The following is a 22,307-nucleotide window of genomic DNA, read 5'->3' as shown; positions in this document are numbered from 1 at the left end:
TGTTTAAATGTGTCCTTACCCTATTCCTCCATCTTGATTCTTCCCATTACACAGGATTTTAATCAAGTAAGGTCTAATTATCAAAGTTTTCGTTTATGATGTGTGCTTTCTAAGACATCTTAAGATATTGACACAATAAAAATCTCTTAATCCTTCCAAGCGTTCCGGTCTTTATGTCTCCTAGAATTTTACTGCATAATGTGAACTTGAGGTCTGTTTTATTGGTTGCTTTATGTTTGGAGAAACACTATTTCATTGATTATATCATCCATCTTCCTCATTTAAAGATTCTTATTGTGATATAGTTAATATGAAGTTTAAATACTTACCTAGAAGTCTGATATGTGCTTCTGTCAGCCTTCTCCGGGGTTGGCTGCCTACATGGCTGCAACACCATGTCAACACAGGAGTGACTGTTGGTGTTGGTGCTAACGAGACTATGAGCCTGACTCAGTGTTCAGCTTCTGTTGGTGTCAGGGCTTTTTCCTTTGCCTTCCATTGCATTTGTGTGTGTGTGTGCAGCTCTGTGCCATTTTTATCTCATGCATAGGTTTGTAAAACTAGCTTCCCATTTGTAAAATGGAACTGTCCCATCTCCATCTCACCGAGAAAGCCCTTCATGCTGCTGGAGACTTATCCCCTGGCAATCACTGCTCTTGTTTTTTGTTTTTGTTTTTTCCCTCTAGTCCTCTGGCAAATACTGTTTCAACTGAACTTCCATCCTGTTTTACCCAGTGTGTGCGTGCTTTCGAGCAGCCGTAGTGTGAACGTGCTGGCGAGCAGCTATGGGATGGAGTTAGTCTGGTCTGGTGCTAGTCCTGGCTCTCTCACGGTTACCTGCATGGTCGTGCTGCCCTCCAGGGTGTGCACGGGCGGGAAGGTAGAATCCAACAGTGCTCCCGCAGGAGGTGCAGAGGTCCCAACCTGTGGCTCAAGCAGGAAGCCAAGTATACCTCCATCTTATCTGTAATACCTCTTTTTTATATCATCTTTGATTTCATATTACTTATGTTCTTCCTTACTTATTTTAATATATTAAACTTATTTTAAATTCCTGGTCCTTTTTCTCTAATACCTATGCTGCTAATGAAATATGCTTTTGAAATTTTTATTTTTATTTTTATTTTCAAGTAGATAGTTTTCCTCAAATGATTCATTACCCCGAGAAGTAACAACTGCTCTGTCCACAATTACTAAGCTTTAGTCTGTGTCTGCCTTGTTCGTTTAAGTGGCAGGAGGGGAAATGGGTGGCCCAGTGGATGGCACTTGTTCCTCTTCCCTCCACATCCAGAGCTAATCTCTCACCCCTTCAGGATCAGTGCCTGTCACTTGGGAGCTTATTCCTTTACCCTGGAAGAGGTAGCTTCAGAGGAAGATGGACCATGTGCCTGTCTGGAGAGTTAGGTGAGCGGGGGTGAAGAGCCATCTTCCTAGGCCTGCCTGGCAAGCCCCCACTGGATTTTCTCATCCTGAGCCACTCGGGCTAAGATACTCCTGGGTATGGCTGGCTGAGGAGGCTTTCAAGACAATGAATAGAGAGGAATTCCATCCTCATTTCCCCTAGCACTGCGGAGGCCTCCTGCCATGGTGTAAGACCAACAACAGGCCACTCCTTCAACTCAAAAGAGCACTTCCATCCCCCTGGGGCCTCCAAGTTCCTTCTCATTTTTGTGCCATCCTTTTGTAATGCCTCCAGAGTTGGCCTGGAGGGAAGAGAGACCCCCAGCACCAGCACCTGCTCTTTTCTGGTGTCAGTGCTCCCCGAGCTTCTGCGGTGCTGTTTGTTCACTCCTGTGTGTCCTCACAGCAGCATTTGGCCTTGCGTAGTCCTGCCTGCTCGGAGGATGGAGGGAGTGAGTCGGCAGATAACCTTTCTGCCCTTCTTCTTTCCAGTAATTGAAAATAAGCATTTTTAGAAAACAAAGTTTACTTCAGTCTCTGTTTTCATTTTGAAAATATTACTTATTCTTGTTTATACTTATTTGTACTTACTACATCTCTGCCTATTTTTGTTTGTCATTTACATTTTCCTGTAAACTAACTTTATCCTTTCCATGCTGTTTTTGAAGACTAACCATTCTTTTTCTACAAAATTAATTGTATTTATTTGAGTTGTAGATTGACAGAGAGGAGGAAACAGAGAGAATAAGATATTTCATGTGCTGATTTATTCCCAGATGGCTGCAGCAGCCAGGGCTAGGCCAGACTAAGCCGACTGAAAGCCAGGAGCTGAAACATCATCCAAGTGGCAGGGGCCATCTCCCACTGCTTTCCCAGCACCTTAGCAGGGAGCTGGAACAGAATTCGAGCAGCAGAAACTTAAACCTGCATTGCAAGATGGGGTTCTGATGTCACAGGCAATTTCATGACTCACTGGCCCTTCAAACGGAAAAATTCCTAGTTTTAGATTTGTTTATAATTCTGATTTTGTCAGGAGTAATGTATGCCTCAGATTATTAGATTATAAATTCGTCTTGGGTAACTTAACCTCTCTCTCTCTCTTTCTCTCTTTCTCTCTCTCTCTCTCTCTCTCTCTCTCTCTCTCTCTCGTGTGTGTGTGTCTCCTTACCCTTCTTGCTTGACAGCTTTTTATTTGCTTCCTCTGAAGATCTGTCCAAGTCCAGGACCTAACCTGGCAGCACGGGGCCAGATCAGATCCCTAGACCAGGGGTGGAGTGCTTTATCTGATAGTGGAGCAGTAGGATTCTCTTAGATTTACTTGTTTTCATCCCCTTAAAAAGCAGAAAGCGAAAAAGAGAGTAAGCCAGCATGGCACACACACTATGCATGGCACTGAAATCTCCCATCTCCTTTTTCACTTCTCCACCAGCTCCACCAGCCAGGACCGACCAGGCTGAAAGCCAGGAGCCACAAACTCCACCTGTGCTGCCACATGGATGGGAGGGTCCCAACCATTGGAGCCATTATCTGCCTCCTTCTTGGGTGCAGTAGCATCAAAAGAGGAATAGCAGGACTGTGGCCAGCACTCCAGGGTGGATACAGGCATCCTAAGTGAAGACTTAACTCACTGTACCGCAGTACTCACATCTAACCTCCATAGAAGACTTCTGGGCTGCAATGCCTGCAGGTTGTTTCAGCTTCCTTCATGAGCAAGGGATTCCAATGCCTAGGTGTAGTGTTAAGCAGCGAGTCCACGTTCAGCATGCCTGCCATTGATGGGCACTTCTAGTGGAGTTTACTGTATGCTCCCAGTTCTGCCTTTTATGGACCCAGGGCCCCAGAGTCCACTGTGTGAGCCTCCTTGCGACTACTTGTTTCTGTTCACGTCCTCATCCTTAGAGACAGAAGTTAATCTTGGTTTTGAGCGTGACTGCGTATTTTTAACTTTCCCATTTGTGTTTTCTCCTGCATTGCCATGTGTTTGGGGAGGTCAAGTACTGCTGAACTGCAGACATGCAGAGCCCTCTTAACTGAAAATCTGTTCCTTTGCGACTACACAGTTACTCATCCGCTTGTTTGTTGTGTGTATTGTGTGTCTCCCCCTAAAGGAAGGCACTGTGAGAAATGTATTCATTGCTGGATCTTAGGATGACCAATTTTTGTTAGTGAAGAAATGAGTGAACAGTAGACACTAGGTAGGTAGGTATTTTCCTTTGAAAGAGACTCTTTGTTTAGTGCTCCCTGTCACAGTCCCAATGAAGGGGGTTGGAATTCTTGACCTTCTCTTCCTAACCCATTTCTCACCGTTTAGGTTTTTGATTCAGCTGCTTTTCTGGTAGCTCAAAAAGGTACATGGAATGGGAATGTCACTGCTCTTTAATTACATAGCAGCTCACAGATTAAAACGATATAGATTATTTGAAACCGTAAGGCATTCAGTCAAAATTATTTTTTTAAATTTGAAATCCATGTATTTGTCGCTGATTGCTTCTAGGTAGAAAATAGACTGAATAGTCCTGTGTGCCTTGGAGCCAAAGACAGAAAATGACACATGGTTGTTTTCTACATCAGTCTTTAAATCCTGATTTGTAATGATTTTTCTTACTTTAGAGGAACCCCCTTTGATTCATGTATATTATCACTCACCATAATAATGAGAAAAAAATGCACTACCCTTCCCTCAGGAGAAATTCACAAGCTGAGTTTCCCTTCCTCAAAGCATCACTCTGTTATCAAAATGTCCCGTCATCCTATTGACAAGCGTCTCCTCGTACGACCATCAGGAGTTGCTGGTGGAATCCAGCGTCAGCTCTGCAGCAAACTGCTCATGGAGCAGGAGACAAGACCCGAGCCAGCTGGACATGAAAGCTGACTGCTGTTGCTAAATGAACTGTGTAAGAAGCGCTGTGTCTACATGAAGACCCTTGTGTTCCTAATACCAGAAGAAAGAGCGATATTGTTGGTTGCTTAGGCAGAACAAGAGAAGCTGCAAAAATATCCTTTAAAAGTTTTAAATAGATATCTTTTTATCCTTTCCCCCAAATGAAAGAAAAATTACTTCACAGGCAGTAAATAAAATTTTAACAGAGCTTTCAGCAGCAGAATAGTGCTTGCCTAAATTATATATATATATACATATATATATTTTTTTAAATTAAGGAAAGCCTTGAAATTTGACAGGCATGGATCTGTTTTCTCTATTCATACTGTCCAGAATTTTCATTATTAAATTCTGTAGTTAATAAGGCAATTTTAGCTTTTTACCACCTCAGAAGACTGTCTTCTTTTCCTAGTTGAGGATATTGAACAATGAAGTCGTGATTTGGGGGGTTACAGTTGTTTCCATAGCAACAGATAGGGTTGCTGTGAAGTGGCTGACATAAAATTAGTGCTGACGGAGACCTTCTGTCTAGTTTGAGTTACTGAATTGATGGTGCTAGATAAAGAATGTTTATTTCCTATTGGTTCCATTTATTTTTGCTAAAGGCAAAGTATATAGTTTTTATCCTTAGTTATTTACATGTCATTTATATATTTGTAAAAATTTGAATTCATCAATACTGTTACAGAAATGGAAGTTATTCTAATCATGCTAGTCCATCATTCCTTTATCTCTGTGCTGTATCATTGCCTTATGCTTAGTTCTTTTTCATCTTCATGTTTGTACATGTATTATTATTTTTTAAATTAGAAAATACTTGTTGAAAAATTTTGAATAACACAAAAGGGTCAAGAGTAAAGGTGAAAGTTACCTTTATTCCTCTATACTCCTGGAATTCTTCCCACTAGAAACGAGTAGTCCAGAGTCTCTTAATGGACTGTGGGGAACTGTTTGATGTGCACATTATTCTTTTACCTAAATGCAGTAATTCAATATATGGTGCCTGGCATCCTGCTCTGAACAATGCAATATATTATGGTTACCTTTGTGCCTAATAATTGTAATTGTTAAAGTACATTATTCCAAAACAGGCTTTCACTAAGCTACATATTGTGAACAGATTTCTATAATAGAACATGTAAGTATGCTATATTTTGAATGTACAAATGAATAATAATTAATTTAACCATTTCGTAATGGAAATCATTTGGAGATTTTTCATGTTTGTTTATTGAAAGCAGTGTTGCAGTAGCAGCCTTTGTCCTTCTATTTTCATGATGCTGTCCTGCAAACAAATAATGCTAAAGGTTTTTACATGTTGTCAATTTTTGAAAATTCTTCAAATTGAGGCCTGGTGTTATGGCACAGTGGGTTAAGCCACTGCCTATGATGTGAGTCTCAGCTGCTCCACATCCGATCCACTTCCCTGCTAATGTTTCTGAGAAGGTGGTGGAAGATGGATCTCTGCCACCCATGCCTGAGGTTCAGATGAAGTTCTGGGTCCCTGACTTGGTCCAGTTCCAGCCATTGCAGCCATGTGGGGAGTGAGCCAGCAGATGGAAGAGCATGCTATCTCTCTCTGTGTCCCTCTTATTCTCACTCTGCCTTTCAAATGAACAAATTTGTGAAAATCACTGTAAATTACCTTCGTAAAAGTTGCACCAGTTTCTGTAACAACTAAAGCTGAATGAATCTTGTCATTGCAAATATGGAATGTAGATAATACTGAAAATTTCTCATGTGTTTTATTAGGCATTCGCATTTCCTTTTATTGATTTTACGTTTTTGCATGGCTGTGAATTTCTCACCTTTTTCATATCAATTTAAAAGTTATCTATTAAATAATTAGCCCGTTGTCTGGTTCTTGTCTGTTATCTTCAGTTTTCATTTTGCCCTAAGAAGTCTTTAATGTTTATAAAAATCAAATCACCTTGTTTTTCCTGTACAGTTACTGGATTTTAAGTAATTCTTAAATCTTCTTTGCTCTAAGACTGTATAAGTTATCCTGATTTTAAAAACAAGATTGGATTTTAGAGCCATTTTGGACTCATAGAAAAATGAGCAAAGGCCCAGGAGTGTCCTGTCTGCCCTCCGTTCCCCTTTGCACACACAGCTCCCGCTGCTGCCAGCATCTTAGTCCTCCTGTGATGATCGGGACCCTGCAGTGAGACACTGTAATCACCCCAAATCTGTGGTTTACATTAGCTTCATTCTTGGTTTGTTCTTTCCCTGGGTTTTCAACAAATGTGCGGGGCTCTGTGTCCACCGTTGCTATACCATGCCAGTTCTGTCCATTGCCTTAAACATCCTCCGTGCTCCACGTAGTACTCCGTCCCGGCTGCCATGCACCCTCGCACCGCTGTGTGATGTTAGCTTTCCCAGAGTACCATTTGTTCGGAGCCTTACAGTCTTTGGGATTGGCTTGTTCCACATACTAATACATATTAGAGTTCCCTCCATATCTGTGTATGGCTTGATAGCTCATTTCTTCTGAATACTAAATAATATTCCATTATCTGCGTATATCCTGGCCTATCTATTCACCTGCTGAAAGACAGCTTGGTTGCTTGTGAATTTTGACAGTTATAAATAGAACATATGTGTGCCAGGTTTTGTGAGGACGTGCATTCTCAGTTCATCTGAGAAAATACCAAGGAGTAAAATTGCTGGTTCGTAACAGTAATTTAATTTTATAAGAAAGTAGCCCTGAATTTGTATGCCTTTTAAAAGTGTATTTATTTATTATTTTTAAAAGATTTATTTGTTTTTATTGGAAAGTCATATATACAGAGAGGAGAGACAAAGAGGAAGATCTTCCATCTGCTGGTTCACTCCCCAAGCGGCTGCAACGGTTGGAGCTGAGCTAATCCAAGGCCAGGAGCCAGGAGCTGCTTCCAGGTCTCCCACGTGGGTGCAGGGTCCCAAGGCTTTGGACTGTCCTTAACTGCTTTCCCAGACCACAAGCAGTGAGCTAGATGGAAAGTAGAGAAGCCAGGACACGAACTAATCCTCATATGGGATCCCAGGGCTGCCAGGACTGAAAGCAGAGCTCTGCCGTGGGATGCTGGCGTTGCAGCAGGCAGCTTCGCTTGCTGAGCCATGATGCTGGTTCCCACTTTAAATTTTAAGATATATTTAAATCTTAATTATAAGGAATTTATTTTTGCTAAATGAAGAGCATCAGAGAAATGCTTTCATATTTTTATAAATGATAGTCATTTATCTCAATGTGATTTGTTGAATAATCCATTTTTTCCTTTGATTTGAAGTATGGCTTATATCATATAATAACTTTCCATTTATGTTAGTTCTATTCTTGGATTTTCCGTTGGTTTATATTGAATAACTCACAAAAAAAGACAAACCACAAAGTTAGGATTTAAGAAAAAAAATCACCCACAATAGGACAGAGAGTGTAAAGCCGAGGGCGAGGAAGTAATAATGCTGAATTTCATTGATTAGATTTCATTTTTGGATTTGCCATTGGACCCTGCAAAGATTTTGGCCTAATAACAGAACAAAATCTAAGACTGCAAAGTATTCTTAAGCAAATGACCTTGTGTTTAGATGCTATTTTTGTCCTGTGATATGGGTATTTTTGCGCTGAGATTATTGTATGACAAATGACCCCAATGCATCCTCGTGTGCTGCTTGTCATCTCTCCAGTGTGAGATGAGGAGCTGTGGGCATCAGATAGAGGATACTGCCGCACCTCAGGATTCCTAACTAGAATTGGAGATATGCTAGTATAAATTCATGAAGTCAGTCATTTCAGCAAGCTGAAGAATATGCCATTAAGTATTTAGTAAAACCCAGCACCAATTTATGATAAAAAAAAAAAAAACCTCAGCAAACTGGAAATTAGAAAATGAGCAAATGATACGCACAGTCATTTCATCAAGTACAGATGGCAAATAAGGCAAGCAGATCATCAGCCTGGAGGAAACTGTAAGCAGGGTACACAGCAGGGGGAGGTGCTGAACAGGATGCTCTTGTCTCGGCCAGAGTGCCTGGGTTCAACTCTGGCTCCTGAGGCCAGCTTCCTTCCTGCCAGGCCCGACCCAAGGGGGCAGCAGGCGGCATCTCAAGCATTTGGGTCTCTGCAACCTGTGGATGTGGAAAGCTGGACTGAGTGCCCAGCTCCCGGCTGCAGCCCTGGACCCAGCATAGCCATGTTGGGCGTCTGAGGAGCAAGCCAGAGGGTACATGCGCTCAATCACTGCTTTTGTTTTATTTTGTCCTGATACACAATCAAATACTAAAGTGAATAAAATTTTAAATAAGTGGACATCAAATGCTGGTGAGGATGTGGAGAAATTAGATCGTTCCATATTACTGGGGAGAATATAAAATATTACAGCTATCTGAAAAATTGGGGTACTTTTTTTTTTTTGTAAAACCGAACATTTGACTATCATGCAACCCAGCGGTTGTACTCCTAGGCATCCACCCCAGAACTATGAAAACTTACTTATAGCATACCAAAACTGTGCACAGACGTTCGGAGATTTATCTGTAGCAGTGCATGCATAGAGAGATCCAGATGTCTGTCCACGGCTTAACTGTAACGCATCCATATCATGGATACTGTTCAGTCAAAATGAAAGAACTGTTGATACACACAATTGGGATGAATCTTCAGGAATTATACCAGGTAGAAAAAGTCAATTCTCAAAGGTTTTCACACTGTTTCATTGCATTTATATAACATTTTAAAATGTCATTATAGAGGGCCCAGCATGTTAGCCTGGTGGCTAAAGTCCTCGCCTTGTACATGCTGGGATCCCATATGGGTGCCATCTAATCCCAGCAGCACCACTTTCCATCCAGCTCCCTACTTGTGTCCTGGGAAAGCAGTCAAGGATGACCCAAAGGCTTAGGATCCTGTACTTGCATGGGAGACCTGGAAGAGGCTTCAGGCTCTGGGCTTCAAATTGGCTCAAGTCCAGCTATTGCAGCCTCTTGGGGAGTGAATCAATGGATGGAAGATGTTCCTCTCTGTCTCTCCTCCTCTCTGTATATCTGACTTCCCAAAAAATAAAATAAATCTTTTTAAAAAGAAATGTCGTTATAGAATTGCAGAACAGATTAGTAGTGGTCCGGGGGAGGGGGAGATTATAAATGAGCATCAGGAAGGATCCTTGTTGCTCTATGTGCTGTGCTGACATCAGTATGACGGGTATGGGCTGTCCTGTGGTTTTCTAAAGTGACACATTTGGAGAAACCTGAGTAAAGACTATGTGGGATCTGTTATTTGTTACAATCAAATATCAATCTGCAGATTCTCAATCAAATGCTGAATTCACTTTGGAAAATTTTGTTGTTGTTGTTAAATGCCAATGTTTGATGAAATTAAAACAAACCTATTCTATGAGCCAGCAATTCCACTACATTGTAATATCAAGTAATAATGAGCACGTTTGTCCAGAAAGAGATTCATACAGCACGTTCATAACAGGTGGGGAGAGGATGCTGTTCTTACGGCAGGATGTTTCTCACCAAAAGGAAAGAGTGGGGAAGAGAAAACTCCTCACAGCAAAACCCTGGTGCGTCTCACACATGCCATGCCAAGTAACAGGAGCCAGGCAGTCTCTAGTGTGATTACCAAGGAGTCCAAGAATAGGCAAAATTCATCGGTGAGGATAGAAGGCAGAATTACCACAGGGGTTATGGAGGGTGGGGTGGCATCAACTGGAAAGAAATTTCAGATATCTTTCTGGAGTAAGGGAAGAGTGGTTATATAGCCATATCCCTCTGATCAAAGTTATTGGGCATTACATTTAATACATAACGTTTACTATGTGTTAAATATGTTCGGCACAGAACTGGAAGAATATCTTCAATTCACAGAGAAAAAAAAGCAAGATGTTTCAACCATGCCCACTTTATTAGTTATATTTAAAACTTATTTCAAACAAACTATTTTAAAAACCTTATTTAGGACATTTCTGAGAAATGGAAAATCTGAAAATTTTGATATTTGATTACATTAAGGAGTTATTGTAAATTCTGTCATTGTGACATGATTATTGTTTTAAAGAGTTTTTAACAGGGCCCACATGATAGCTCAAAAACTAAATCCTCCTCTTGCAAGTGCCAGGATCCCATATGGGTGCTGGTTCATGTCCCAGCTGCACCACTTCCCATCCAGCTCCCTGCTTGTGGCCTGGGAAAGCAGTGGAGGATGGCCCAAAGCCTTAGGACCCTGTACCTGCATGGGAGACCTGGAAGAAGCTCCTGGCTCCTGGCTCTGGATCAGCTCAGCTCCAACTGTTGCAGCCACTTGCTGAGTAAACCAGCAAATGGAAGATCTTTCTCTGCTCAGATGTGATCTACAGGCCCTGGCATGGCAGTCTGGTGGCTGGAGTCCTCACTTTGCACATGCTGAGATCCCATATGGGCACCGGTTCATTTCCTGCTGTGACTTGACTGTTGCTGTTCTACATGATCACATTATCTGTTTTAGCAGCTTTTGTCCACGTGGTAAAACATTTAAATTTTAAAACATGAGCAAAAGATACACCGGTATTATTTTTTAAGATTGTTTTTTATTGGAAAGGCACGTTTCTAGAGAAGGAGACAGTGGAAGATCTTCCATCTGCTGGCCATCTCCCCAAATAGCCGCAATAGCCAGAGCTGAGCCAATCCAAAGCCAGGAGCCCAGAGCTTCTTCCAGGTCTCCCACACAGGCACAGGGTCCCAAGGCTTTGGGTCATCCCCAACTGCTTTCCCAGGCCACAAGCAGGGAGCTGGATGGGAAGTGGGGCCACCGGGTTATGAATCAGTGCCCAAATGGGATCCTGGCACATGCAAGGCAGAGATTAAACCACTAGGCTATCACGCTGGGCCCAGTGTTTTTTTTTTTTTTTGACTCATGTTACTGTGGAAACAAAAACAGTTCACCTCCAAGACAGTATGCTCCAGTTGTCGTAGGGAAAGGGAGTGGCCTAAACAAACCATTGCTTGTCCATGGAGCATCTTTGGTGAGGAGCGGGAGGTCCCCAAGTGCCAAGAACCACGCACACTTCATGTCCCCCCAAGGGTGTGAGCAGCTTGTGTCTGAGTGAGATAAATGTATTTATTGCGGGCATGTACAACAGAAGGTGTCTTCAGAGACTGCCCCGTCCAATGAGATTGATTTTGTTTTCCCACCTCATGTGTTCTGTCTTGTCTTTTTGTCAGGACCTGATGCTATTTCACGAGGATGACCCCAAGCCGCTTGTGCCCGCGATTCCTCCTTGCAGCGTCTCTTCAGATGCATGCTTCGCAGAAGGAGCCGCAGAAGTCCGTCAGGTCCAGGACGCAGGTAAACCGGCTATTCAGAAGTGCTAGTCAGGAACTGCCTCACATTGGTTTGCCTTTTGTGAGCTTCTAGCCGCAGGAGGCTTTTATTTCACTTTGATAATGAGGGATCGGACTGACATGGGCTTATCTAACCCATATGTGAAAGAATAATAATAATAATAAACAGCTAATACATAGCATAGCATAATTCTATCATTGTTTTTGGTTTTTTTTCCCTATACTTTCCTTTAGCTTTTTTTGGTTATTCTTCTTTAAAAATTAGCTACAAACCTAAGTCTTTTACAAATTATTTTGACAGCAGAAAATTGATTTTAGTTCCTTTTCTAGTTTCTGATGAAGAGAATGTTATGACATCTTTCCAAAGCAGGCATTAAGTGAACAAGTGAAAAACAGCATGGCATCTACTCCACAGATTGGTTAATCACCTTTTAAATAGCTAACATCAGAGAAAGGCACATTTTATAAACGATACAAAGCCGGCCCCGAAGGAATCACACAGTGAGATTCTAGCCGGACTCCGCCGTGGCTCCGGGTCCCTGAGGCTGATGGCTCCGCCGTGGCTCCGGGTCCCTGAGGCTGATGGCTCCGCCGTGGCTCCGGGTCCCTGAGGCTGATGGCTCCGCCGTGGCTCCGGGTCCCTTAGGCTGATGGCTCCGCTGTGGCTCCGGGTCCCTTAGGCTGATGGCTCCGCTGTGGCTCCGGGTCCCTGAGGCTGATGGCTTCACTATCAAGCCACTCCGTCCCCTCTGTTCTCTGCTGACTCTCCATTTCCTTCCCTCTTTTCTCTCTCTCGATCTTTCTTAAGTTTTTCTCAACCTTTCTTTCTTAAGATGTTTATTTGAAGGGCAGAGTTGCAGAGAGGGGAGAGAGGGAGGAAGGGAAGGATGGAGGAAGGAAGGACGGGAAAGAGAGGAGGTAGGCAGGGAGAGAGAGAGAGAAAAAAAGAGACTGTCTTTTGTCCTCTGGCTCATTTCCCAAAGGGTTACCATGGGCAGAGCTGGGCCGGGTTGAAACCAGGAGACCAGAGAGCCTTCCGGGTCTTTCCCAAGGGTGCGGGAGCCCAAGCCCTGGGGCCAGCCTCCGCTGTTCTCCCAGGCACAGTAGCAGGGAGCTGGATCGAAAGTGAAGCAACTGGGGCTTGAACCATTGCCCGCTTGGGATGCCGGGACTGCAGGCTGAGGCTCTACTCATTACACTACAATGTTGGCCCCGAATTGTTCATTTTTAAGACATTCTTTCCCTTGATTTTCTCAGAAAGTAGAATGTGAGATCTTCTGCCAAGATGACAATGAGATATTCTCATTGGTATTCCTCTCACTGTGTAGCTTTGCTTTTATATTCGTCCAAAGATCCTTTTCCTTATTACAGAGGCGGCTGTTTGTAATTCAATATTTTCCCCCCTCTTGGACTATGCACTTCAAATTTTCTCCCTTATGTGGATCTTCAGCATCTATCATCTAAAAGCTATAATAGATTAGTATAGATTTTTTTATGTAAGTCCGCATTGATGGAACTTTTATTATGAAGCCAGTTGTGAGAATGATAAAAATATTTTAGAAATGGTTCTTTGAGAGACTGTGTGTAAATGCATGAGCATGTGCCCAAATGGCTTCAAACGCCAGGGCTGCTCTGGGGCTGAAGCTGGGCCCCAAACGCAGGCACTCAATCTGAGCCATCACCGCCAGCTCCGAGGGTCTGCCTCAGCAGGAACTGGTCAGGATTAGAGCTGGGTGTCTAAGCCAGGCACTGCAATGGGACACACAGGTGTCTCAGCCTGTATGCTAACTGTTAGGCCAAAAACCTGCCCCAGTGGTTACATACAATCTTTTTTAAAGAAAGAGTTCTTTATTTTCACTGGAAAGTCAGGTTTACAGACAAGAGGAGAGACAGAGAGGAAGATCTTCTGTCTGCTGATTCACTGCCCAAGTGACCACAATAGCCAGAGCTGAGCTGACTCAAAGCCAGGAACCAGGAGCCTTTTCTGGGTGTCCCATGCAGGTGTAGGATCCCAAGGCTTTGGGCCATCTCTTACTGCTTTCCCAGGCCACAAGCAGAAAGTTGAGTGGAAGATGGGGGCCGTCAGGATGCGAACCAGCACCCGTATGGGATCCTAGTACTTAGAAAGACTTTATCCACTAGGCTACCATGCCGGACCCCCCAGTGGTTACAGTCTTTAGATGGCTTGCTTTGTATTATTGCAGTGCAGTTTTTACAAACAGATCCATTACCAGAAATTTAAAAGTAGAAAATATTTCTTGTATTCTAACAGCCACCTAACCTTTTTTTTTAGACAAACTTTCCTTTTTTGGATAGAATTAGATTCATAGCAAAGCTGAGTGGAAACTGCAGAGTTCCCATATTCCTCCTGTCCCTGCTATCAGAATTCCACCACAGAATAGCACATTTGCTGTAGTCAATGAGGCTGTTTTGCCCAGTCATTTTCACCCCAAGTCGCGGCTTACATTGGCGCTCACTCTGGGTGTCAGCCCATCTGTGCAGTTGGACCAGTGTTTGACATGGGTCCACCACTGGAGAATCACAGTGTAATGCCGCTGCCTTAAACCCCGCCCTCTGCCTGTTCATCCTTCCTTCTCCCCAGCTCTTGGGAACCACTGATCACTTCATTGCCTGCCTAGTTTTGTATTCTCTGAAATGCTGTGCGGTTGGAATCGTTGGCCATGTGGCCTTGTCACACTGCTTCTCTCACATAGTAATTTGCACATAAGGTTCCTCCATATCTTCCCATGGATCGGAAGCTCATTTCTGTTTAGTGCTGAACAAGACATACCACAATTTATTTTTTAAATTCATCTGGTGAAGGACATAATTTTAGCAGCTATGAATAGAGCTGTTATAAATATGTGTGGCAGGTTTCTGTGTGATCATAAGCTTCTCCTCTCACATTTTAATACAAGTGAACTGGAGTGCAAATGTGCATCAGTGACGGCCTTAAGAGGAAAAATTCGTAAGAACACATAGGCTGCGGGATGATGGCTCTATTTCACGCTGCTAGGACCTGTCTTAATCAAGAGTGTCTCTGTGTTTAACTCTCTTTTCTCCAAACTTCCCTTGACACTGGTCTTAGGGATATGTTGCTAAATTTCAGATCATAGCATCTGCCTTTCTAGCTTAAAAACTTTCAGCAGTTTTGTACTACCAATGGGTTGTCTGTTTTTTCTGTATTGACGTAGAGAACTTTTCATGGTCCGACCCAGGCAGGCCTTCTGGCCTCGTCGCCCCAGACTGGCAGCACTCAGAATGCTTCATGACAGCTCATGCTTAGGTGATTTCTTCTCTTTAGATTTCCAGTTACTTTGGCTGTGTAACGTATTGCCATCAAGCTCTGTGGCATAAAGTAACCATTTATTTTGTTCGTGGAGTCTCTGGGGCAGGAATTAGGACAGGGCACAGTGGGGATGGCTTGTCTGTGCCCCGGTTGCGTTTCTGAGCCTCAGCTGGGCAGCACAAAGCCTGAGGCCGGGACTCATCTGAAGCTTGCTCACCACGTGTCTGGCCATGGGTGCAGCCCATTGGCTGGGGGCCTCAGTCCGCTCCCCATGTGGGCTGGTTGGGGCTTCCTCACAGCATGGGTGGCAGTGGTCCAAGGCTGAGCGTTCTGTGAAAACAGGGACCCAGCAGAAACTAAGTAATCCCTGAAGTCATGCTGGGATCCTTCTACCACATTCTGTGCATTAAGGCACTCTCCAAGTCCTGCCCAGGACCGCAGAGGACACTCAGAACCCTGCCCCTCCACCGAGGAACGTCACTGTCACACTGCAAGGAAAGCATATCGGATGGGATGGCTGGAACAGTTATCTTTGGAAAATATGATCTGCCAAATATTGTACCAAGTTATAATACATGACAGAATCACTCAAACAACAAGGCCCAGTGAAAATAGCACCACTGCCGTCAAGATCTGTGGACGTGCTAAGCTAATTTCTCTTTCTACTGTGCTCCCATAAATCTCTATTACAGACTTTCTAATTTGTATCATTTCACAAGCTTTATTTAAGATTTATGCAACTATGAGTAAATAATTCTTTTTTAAAAATTCAAGCAATATAGATACAGCTAAAAGCTCCCTTTGACTCTCCCATGCTCTGAACAGGTCTCCTTAGCATTTACTTACCAAATTAATAGTTACTTTCCAGACCTTTCTCTATATAGTTACAAACATGTATCTTTAGAAGTATATCAAATTCCCTGCCTTCAGACCAGAGAAGGTCTCCCCAAGAAGCCGTTGAACTTATCTGGACAATAAGATGCTGGACTCTATGCTTGGTATATGCTTAAAATGAAGGAATCTCAACTGACCTTGAACTGTGGTTATGCAACAAGGTGGAGGAATCCACCATGGGAGGAGGGTTAGGGGAAGGGTGGGGGGAATCCCAGTACCTATAGAACTGTGTCTCATAATACAATGTAATCAATAAAAAAAAATAATATAAAAAAAGAAGTGTATCAAATTGCTGTTTGTTTTATGACATTATTTTGTAGTTTTCTGAAACTTTTAAAAATAGAACATCACATGACCGTGTGTCCTTCCATGCATGTCAGTATTTAGAGGTCTGTCACATGCCTGTGCAGGGTGTGGGACTGCAGTGTCTGAATGCTCTTGTTGAGGGGCTCTCGGGTATTTGATGCTTCAGCGAGTAGCTGTGCGTGGATCCTTTCCTGTGGGTCCTAGAAATGGGACCCTTGAGTCATAATGTATGCCCAAGTGTCCCCGTGTAGTGGCACCAGTTCACATTCTGGTTCACAGTGTATAAAAGCATTCACTCCCCACCACATGTATACATACTGGGTGTTTGTCCCACTGAGCCCGAGCCTCCTCCTTCCCTGGAGGGAGATCACTCAGATGTCATGCTCATTGTTGCTTGCTTCTCTTTTTCATTTATAATAGAACTTTACTAATTTTGTTCTGTGTGTTTGTGCTCCAAACTGTGGTGTTCAATTTCTGTCGGTAGTCATTCCAAATTGAACATGCATACACGCATGTGTACATACTTTTTGTTTTAAAAGATGAGATTTCTTATCCTTTTTTGGAGATGGAGTTCCGTAATTTTTCTATTTATTAATTTTATGGGAGAAACAGGAAGAGAAAGGAATAGAGAGATGGAGAGGGTTCTCATCTCATTCCACTCTCCAGATATCCACAACAGCTAGGACTAGGTCAGGCCAAAGCCAGGATTTCGGAGCTCAACCCAAGTCTCCCACTTCGTGATGGGGACCCAGCTCCTTGAGCCATCACCCTGCCTCGCAGCTGTGCATTTGCCAGGAGCTGGAGGCAGGGACCAGGCCGGAGCGTGAACCTTAGCGCTCAGAGAGATGCTAGCTTTCACACGGGGCATCTTGACACTGCACCAAATGCCCACCTGTTTTTCATTCTTTTTTTTTTTAATTGTATTTTTGAGGCACACACAGAGAGAGAGACAGATCTCTCATCTGTCCATTGGTTCCACAACAGCCAGAACCAGACCAGGATTCAATCCAGGCCCCCATGGGTATTCCTGGCTCGGATGGCTGAATTCTGCTGCCTCCTGGGGTGCGTGTTAGCAGACTGAGATTAGGGCTGAGCTGGCACTCGAGCCCAGGCTGTGCATCCCAAGAAGCCTCTTCACGAGGCCAAATGCCTGCTTCCCTGATCCCCTTTCAAATAAAGTAGGCATTTATCGTTTACATTTTTTCTGTGACTTGATAGGGATTCTGAGTACATTATTCTGAATTTCTTATGGTAAATTCTGTCCAGTTCACTGATTTATCCCATCAACAGATGGTTCCGTTTCCATGTTATGATTTTGACAACTTTAGCCCAAGGCAAAAATAAAGTAGGAAAGTTATTATTGTGCGGTACCCTCAGTTCTCCTTTCCTCCCTTGCCTTTGCCCTCCTTAGGCAAGCGAGCGGCTGCAGCGTGGGGAGCCTCCCTCCCACGGAGCGCACAGCTCTTGATGCTGAGCCCAGCCTTGCCTGCAGCTCCAGGGAGCCACTGGGGAATGGTGTGCTCACGGGGCCCTGCTTTTCTATGTGCTCTTCGTGTGTGTGTGTGTGTGTGTGTGTGTGTGTGTGTGTGCGCTCTAAACAGTCTGCTGGTTCGTTTCCTGGGCGCTGGGGCTTCATATAGCTGCTGTTCTGAACTTGCTCTTCTGTGACTTTCTTTTGTCACTCAGTGTTACGTTCTTTAGATTCATCATGTATGTGGTTGTCATATCTTTTTCACTGCTATGCAGTGCAAAGATGCTTCCGAAATTCTGCGGAAATAGAATTAAAAGATAAGTTTATTTTGAAACAAATTTTTCTTTTTAATTCCATGCATCAGAGAGGTCTTCAAAAATTCTTGAAAATATGTATTGTAAAAAATCCCCACAGCATGAATTTCAAGTCCTTTGTACCAACATGAAGTTATATTTTGATTCATGTCCACTTACTGCACAGTCTCATCATCATTTGTTGTAGGAATGTAGTCTGTCATCAGTAGTGTGTGTCAAGATCTTTTAAACTTATTTATATAAAGTAAACAAATTTCATAGATTTCCCAATATGATTCAGGAGCATCGTGACCCTGAGATTTTTTTTTATAATGCAAACAGTGATGTTTATGAACTTGTGTACTCGACATGACTCCTGGTTCCCTTGGAAAATAACTTATCTAGGGCGTATACTCATATGTTTGGAAATAAAGTTGCTGTATGGTCAGTAATGAGACTTTAATTTTACTAGTTAATGCAAGTTTTTTTTTCAGAGTTTTAATTGTTGTTACTAACTCTTACTGCTCGTATTAAAAACTTGCCAGTATATTAGCTGTTAGGTCTCATTTGCTATAGTATGCATTTCTCATCATATAATTTAATGTACTTTCATGTGTTGAAACATAGATATGTTTACTCATCCGTAAAGTATCTGTCACTCTCTCTTGGCCACTTTTCTATTTGCTTGTTTATCTTTTTCTCTTAAATTTTTAAATTTATTTTGGGCCCAACACAATAGCATAGCGGTTAAAGTCCTTGTCTTGAACGTGCTGGGATCCCATATGGACGCCAGTTCTAATCCCAGCAGCCCCACTTCCCATCCAGCTCCCTGCTGTGGCCTGGGAAAGCAGTTGAGGACGGCCCAAAGCTTTGGAACCCTGCACCCACGTGGGAAACCCAGAGGAAGCTCCTGGTTCCTGCCTTCCGTGAGGTTCAGCTCCAAACAATGCAGCTGCTTGGGGAGTGAATCAACAGACAGAAGATCTTCCTCTCTGTCGCTCCTCCTCTTTGTATATCTGTCTTTCCAATAAAAATAAATAAATCTTTTTAAAAATTTGTAATTATTTTAAAGACAAAGAGCCATAGCAAGAGAGGAAAGTATACGTGTACTGCCTCCTAGGATGGACACCAGCAGGAAGCTGGGCTCCGGAGCAGAGCTGGGACTCCAACCCAAGCACCCTGCTGAATGACATAGGTGTCCCCACTGGCATCTTAACCGGCCCAACCTCCAAGCTAAACACCCCCTCCCTTAATCTAGGTTACAAAGAGATCTAGTGCAAAGAGATAGATCTCCCCATGTGCTGGTTCACTGCCGAATGCCCACGCAGCTGGGGCTGGGCCACCATGAATCCAGGAGCCCTGAACTCAATCCCCATCCCCACCGTGGGTAACAGGATCCAAGTCCTGAGCCGTTGTCACCTGCTGCCTTCCAGGGTGGCGTGTCAGCAGGAGGCTGCATTTGGAATCACAGTTAGAACCCAAACGCAGATACTCCACTGTGGGACAAAGGCATCTTAAGTGATGTCTTAACTGCTACATCAAACCTCTGTCTTGTCTTCATTGGTTTCTAGGCATTCTTTATTCTGGAGGCTAAGCATTGCATCTCATAAATGTTTTTCCAGTTCATGACTTGCTCTTTCACTTCATATGGAGCCTTTGAATAACAGAAGTTCTGAATCTTAATGAGGTAGAATTTTATTCTTTACGGTCTGTACTCATTGCATCTTTTCAAAATTTTTCTTGTGCTGAGACCATGAAGATAATTTAAATAGAGTGCAATGTTTATAACATGCAAAGACCAAGAGTACCAGATCTTTTTAAAAATATTTATTTATTTTTATTTGAAAGACAGATTCACAGGGAGAAGGAGACTCAGAGGGGAAAAGATCTTCCATCTGCTCGTTCATTCCTTCAGTGACTGCAATGGCCAGAGCTAAGCTGATCCAAAACCACAAGCCAGGGGTTTCTTCTGGCTCTCCCACATGGCTACAGGGTCACATGTCCTTACTCATCCTTCACTGCTTTCTCAGGCTTACGCAGGGAGCAGATGGGAAGTGGAACAGTCAGGACACAAACCATGCCCACGTGGGGGTGCTTGGAGGTGGAGGATTAGCCTTTTGAGCCCTGGTGCCAGCCCCCAAATGTTTATACTTTTACTTTCAATAATTAAATATTTAAGTCTTTAATACAGAATTGACCTTGGTGTATTAAGTCTTTAATACAGAAATCCCATTTTACTTCCTCATGGATAGTCAGCAGCCTTAGCTGGCTTCTCCCCAGTGAACTGCAGTGTTTCTTGTTCCTAAGGCAGGTGTACGCACCTGTGTGGATGTTTCTGGTATTTTTGTTCTGTTCTGTCTGTTTCATGACTACTCCTACAAAGCCATTTAACCACTCTGCTTCTGTGATAGTTCTGAAGGCTTCTGCTTTGATCAGGAGAGTTTGGGCTCCTTTTGACCCTTTGCTTTGCCACATGAATGCTTGTCAAGTTGCTTGAAAAAAGCTTATTGGGGTTTCATCTGCCACTATATTGAAACTTTAAATCAACTTGGGGGGAAAAAAAAACCCCTTTTTATAATGTCAGATCATTCTGTCCAGTCCATTTAATTTTTAATGTGTGATATTTTATGCATTTTTGTTATGAAGAGATATTTTATATCTTTTGTTTAGTCCTTGATATCTGAGAAACAGAAGATCCCTCGCTTGGGAACATTCACGTGACTGGGCTTTTTTCCTTTCCCACGGTGAGAAACTTGGATTTTGGATTTCAGTTTATTCTCAGGCTGGCAGTAGGTGGTGTGATCCTGTTTTGTAATGGTGGCAGTGGCCACAGCTCCCGCTTGGCGTCACAATTACAATGGGGGCCCGGGACGACAGGAGCACTGCAGGGTATGTTCAGCAGACGAGCTGTATAACTGCATCTTCAACTTACCGGTTTCAACTTTTTATCAGGGTTTAATGCCATTTCAAGTTGATAGCCTCTGTGTTTTCATTGCTTATTACGAAAGGCATCTTATAAAATATATTTTCTAACTTGCATGTTGATGCCGAAAAAGAGTGGAATTAGATTTTGTATATTGATTTTGCAACCAACACCTTGCTTAATTTTTAGCAATTTTCCCAATTTGTCTGTAGATTCTTCTGAGTCTCTCATGTTGAAAATGATACCATCTGTGAAAAGTGATAGATTGGTTTCTTCATTTGCAAATCATATACCTTGTATTTTGTTTTCTTACTTGCCATGCCAGGTGAACTACTTATACAGTACTGAGTGCAAGGGTGATAATGGCTTCCTGGACTTGCTCTATATATTGATGAGAAGCATTTCAACATTTGCCTTTAAGAAAAACTGTTTTTTGCAGATCTCTATTCCTAATCTGTTAAGTTTTATCATGGCTATTTGTGGAATTGTCTCCATTTTTAGCATTAATATTGATAGTTACAGATTTTTTTTTCTCCTTTGGGCTATTAATTTGAAAAATAGTTGATTTCCAAATATTAGAATAATTTTTATTTCCTGGAATGAGTCTGACCTGGCCATAGTACCTAATATTTTACGTATGAGGATCTTCAAAAGGTTCACAGAAAATGTACATTATGAAAGTGTTTCAGTTTTACCCAAACTTTGTGAAGTGCCATTGTATGTTGCTGGATTTGGTTTGCTGCTGTGTTGTCTATCAGCTTTGCGTCTGTGTCTGACACTGTTGAGGGCAGTTCTGTCCATCATGTTTCCGAAGTAAGGTTATGCTAGATTCATAGCATCTTTACTCTTCTTTATGCCCTGAGCTGGGTTGGTGTGGGATTGTTGAAGTGTTGCTCTGTAGTACATAAGGCACTCCCTGAGTCCACTGCCAAGGGACCACTGCCTGTGACAGTGAATGGTACCCAGAATGTGTGGGTCTCCCTGCATGGCTCTGTAGAGGAAAGTGACCAGGGCAGTCGGCCTGGGGCTTGGTAGCTTCTGGAATATAGTATTGGTCCCTTGGCAATTTGGACTTACAGCATTTGTGGTAATCAATGACCTGGTGAAAGAAAATTCATGTTGTTGAGCCTGTGCCTGTCAAGAACAGCCCTGCTGCACAACAACCCACTGAACAACAGATGCTAAATGATGAAGGCAAGAGTGTAAACAGCAACTCAACAGGGCAGTTTTCCCACCTGACTTTTGAAAGCCTCTTTCACGGTGGATAGCTTCTGCAGGCATTTATATCATGAACATAGATATCTTCCCATTGTGTGTGCATCCTGAGAGGTTCATCTATGTGCCCCCTTGTCACCAGTCTTGTAATCTTATCCTTTTCCGGTCCCTGACCAGCACCTGTTAGCCGCTGCTCATGAATTGCTATTGATTCATATTGTAGACGGCTTGTCTTCCAGGACCACTCCTGTGAGTTTACCTAGTCCAGTAGTCAGCGCAGCTTTTCCAATAGCTGGGCCTACTGTAGTGGTCTGGCCAAGGAGTCCCATTGC

General features: G+C 43.0%; 1 protein-coding gene across 1 annotated transcript in view; it reads left to right on the top strand.

Annotated features, from left to right (window-relative positions):
* ENTHD1 (ENTH domain containing 1) overlaps positions 1-22,307 on the top strand; it is a 115,167-nt gene that overhangs the window by 56,819 nt on the left and 36,041 nt on the right. Inside the window, exon 4 of the mRNA XM_040988251.1 lies at positions 11,465-11,588. Coding sequence (XP_040844185.1) covers positions 11,465-11,588 — 124 coding nt within the window. The remainder of the gene's footprint in view (positions 1-11,464; positions 11,589-22,307) is intronic.

Source organism: Ochotona curzoniae, unplaced genomic scaffold, assembly GCF_017591425.1.
Source record: "Ochotona curzoniae isolate NIBS_2020 unplaced genomic scaffold, NIBS_Ocur_1.0 contig_1014, whole genome shotgun sequence".
NCBI lineage: Eukaryota > Metazoa > Chordata > Mammalia > Lagomorpha > Ochotonidae > Ochotona > Ochotona curzoniae.
This window is presented reverse-complemented; position numbering and strand designations above follow the sequence as displayed.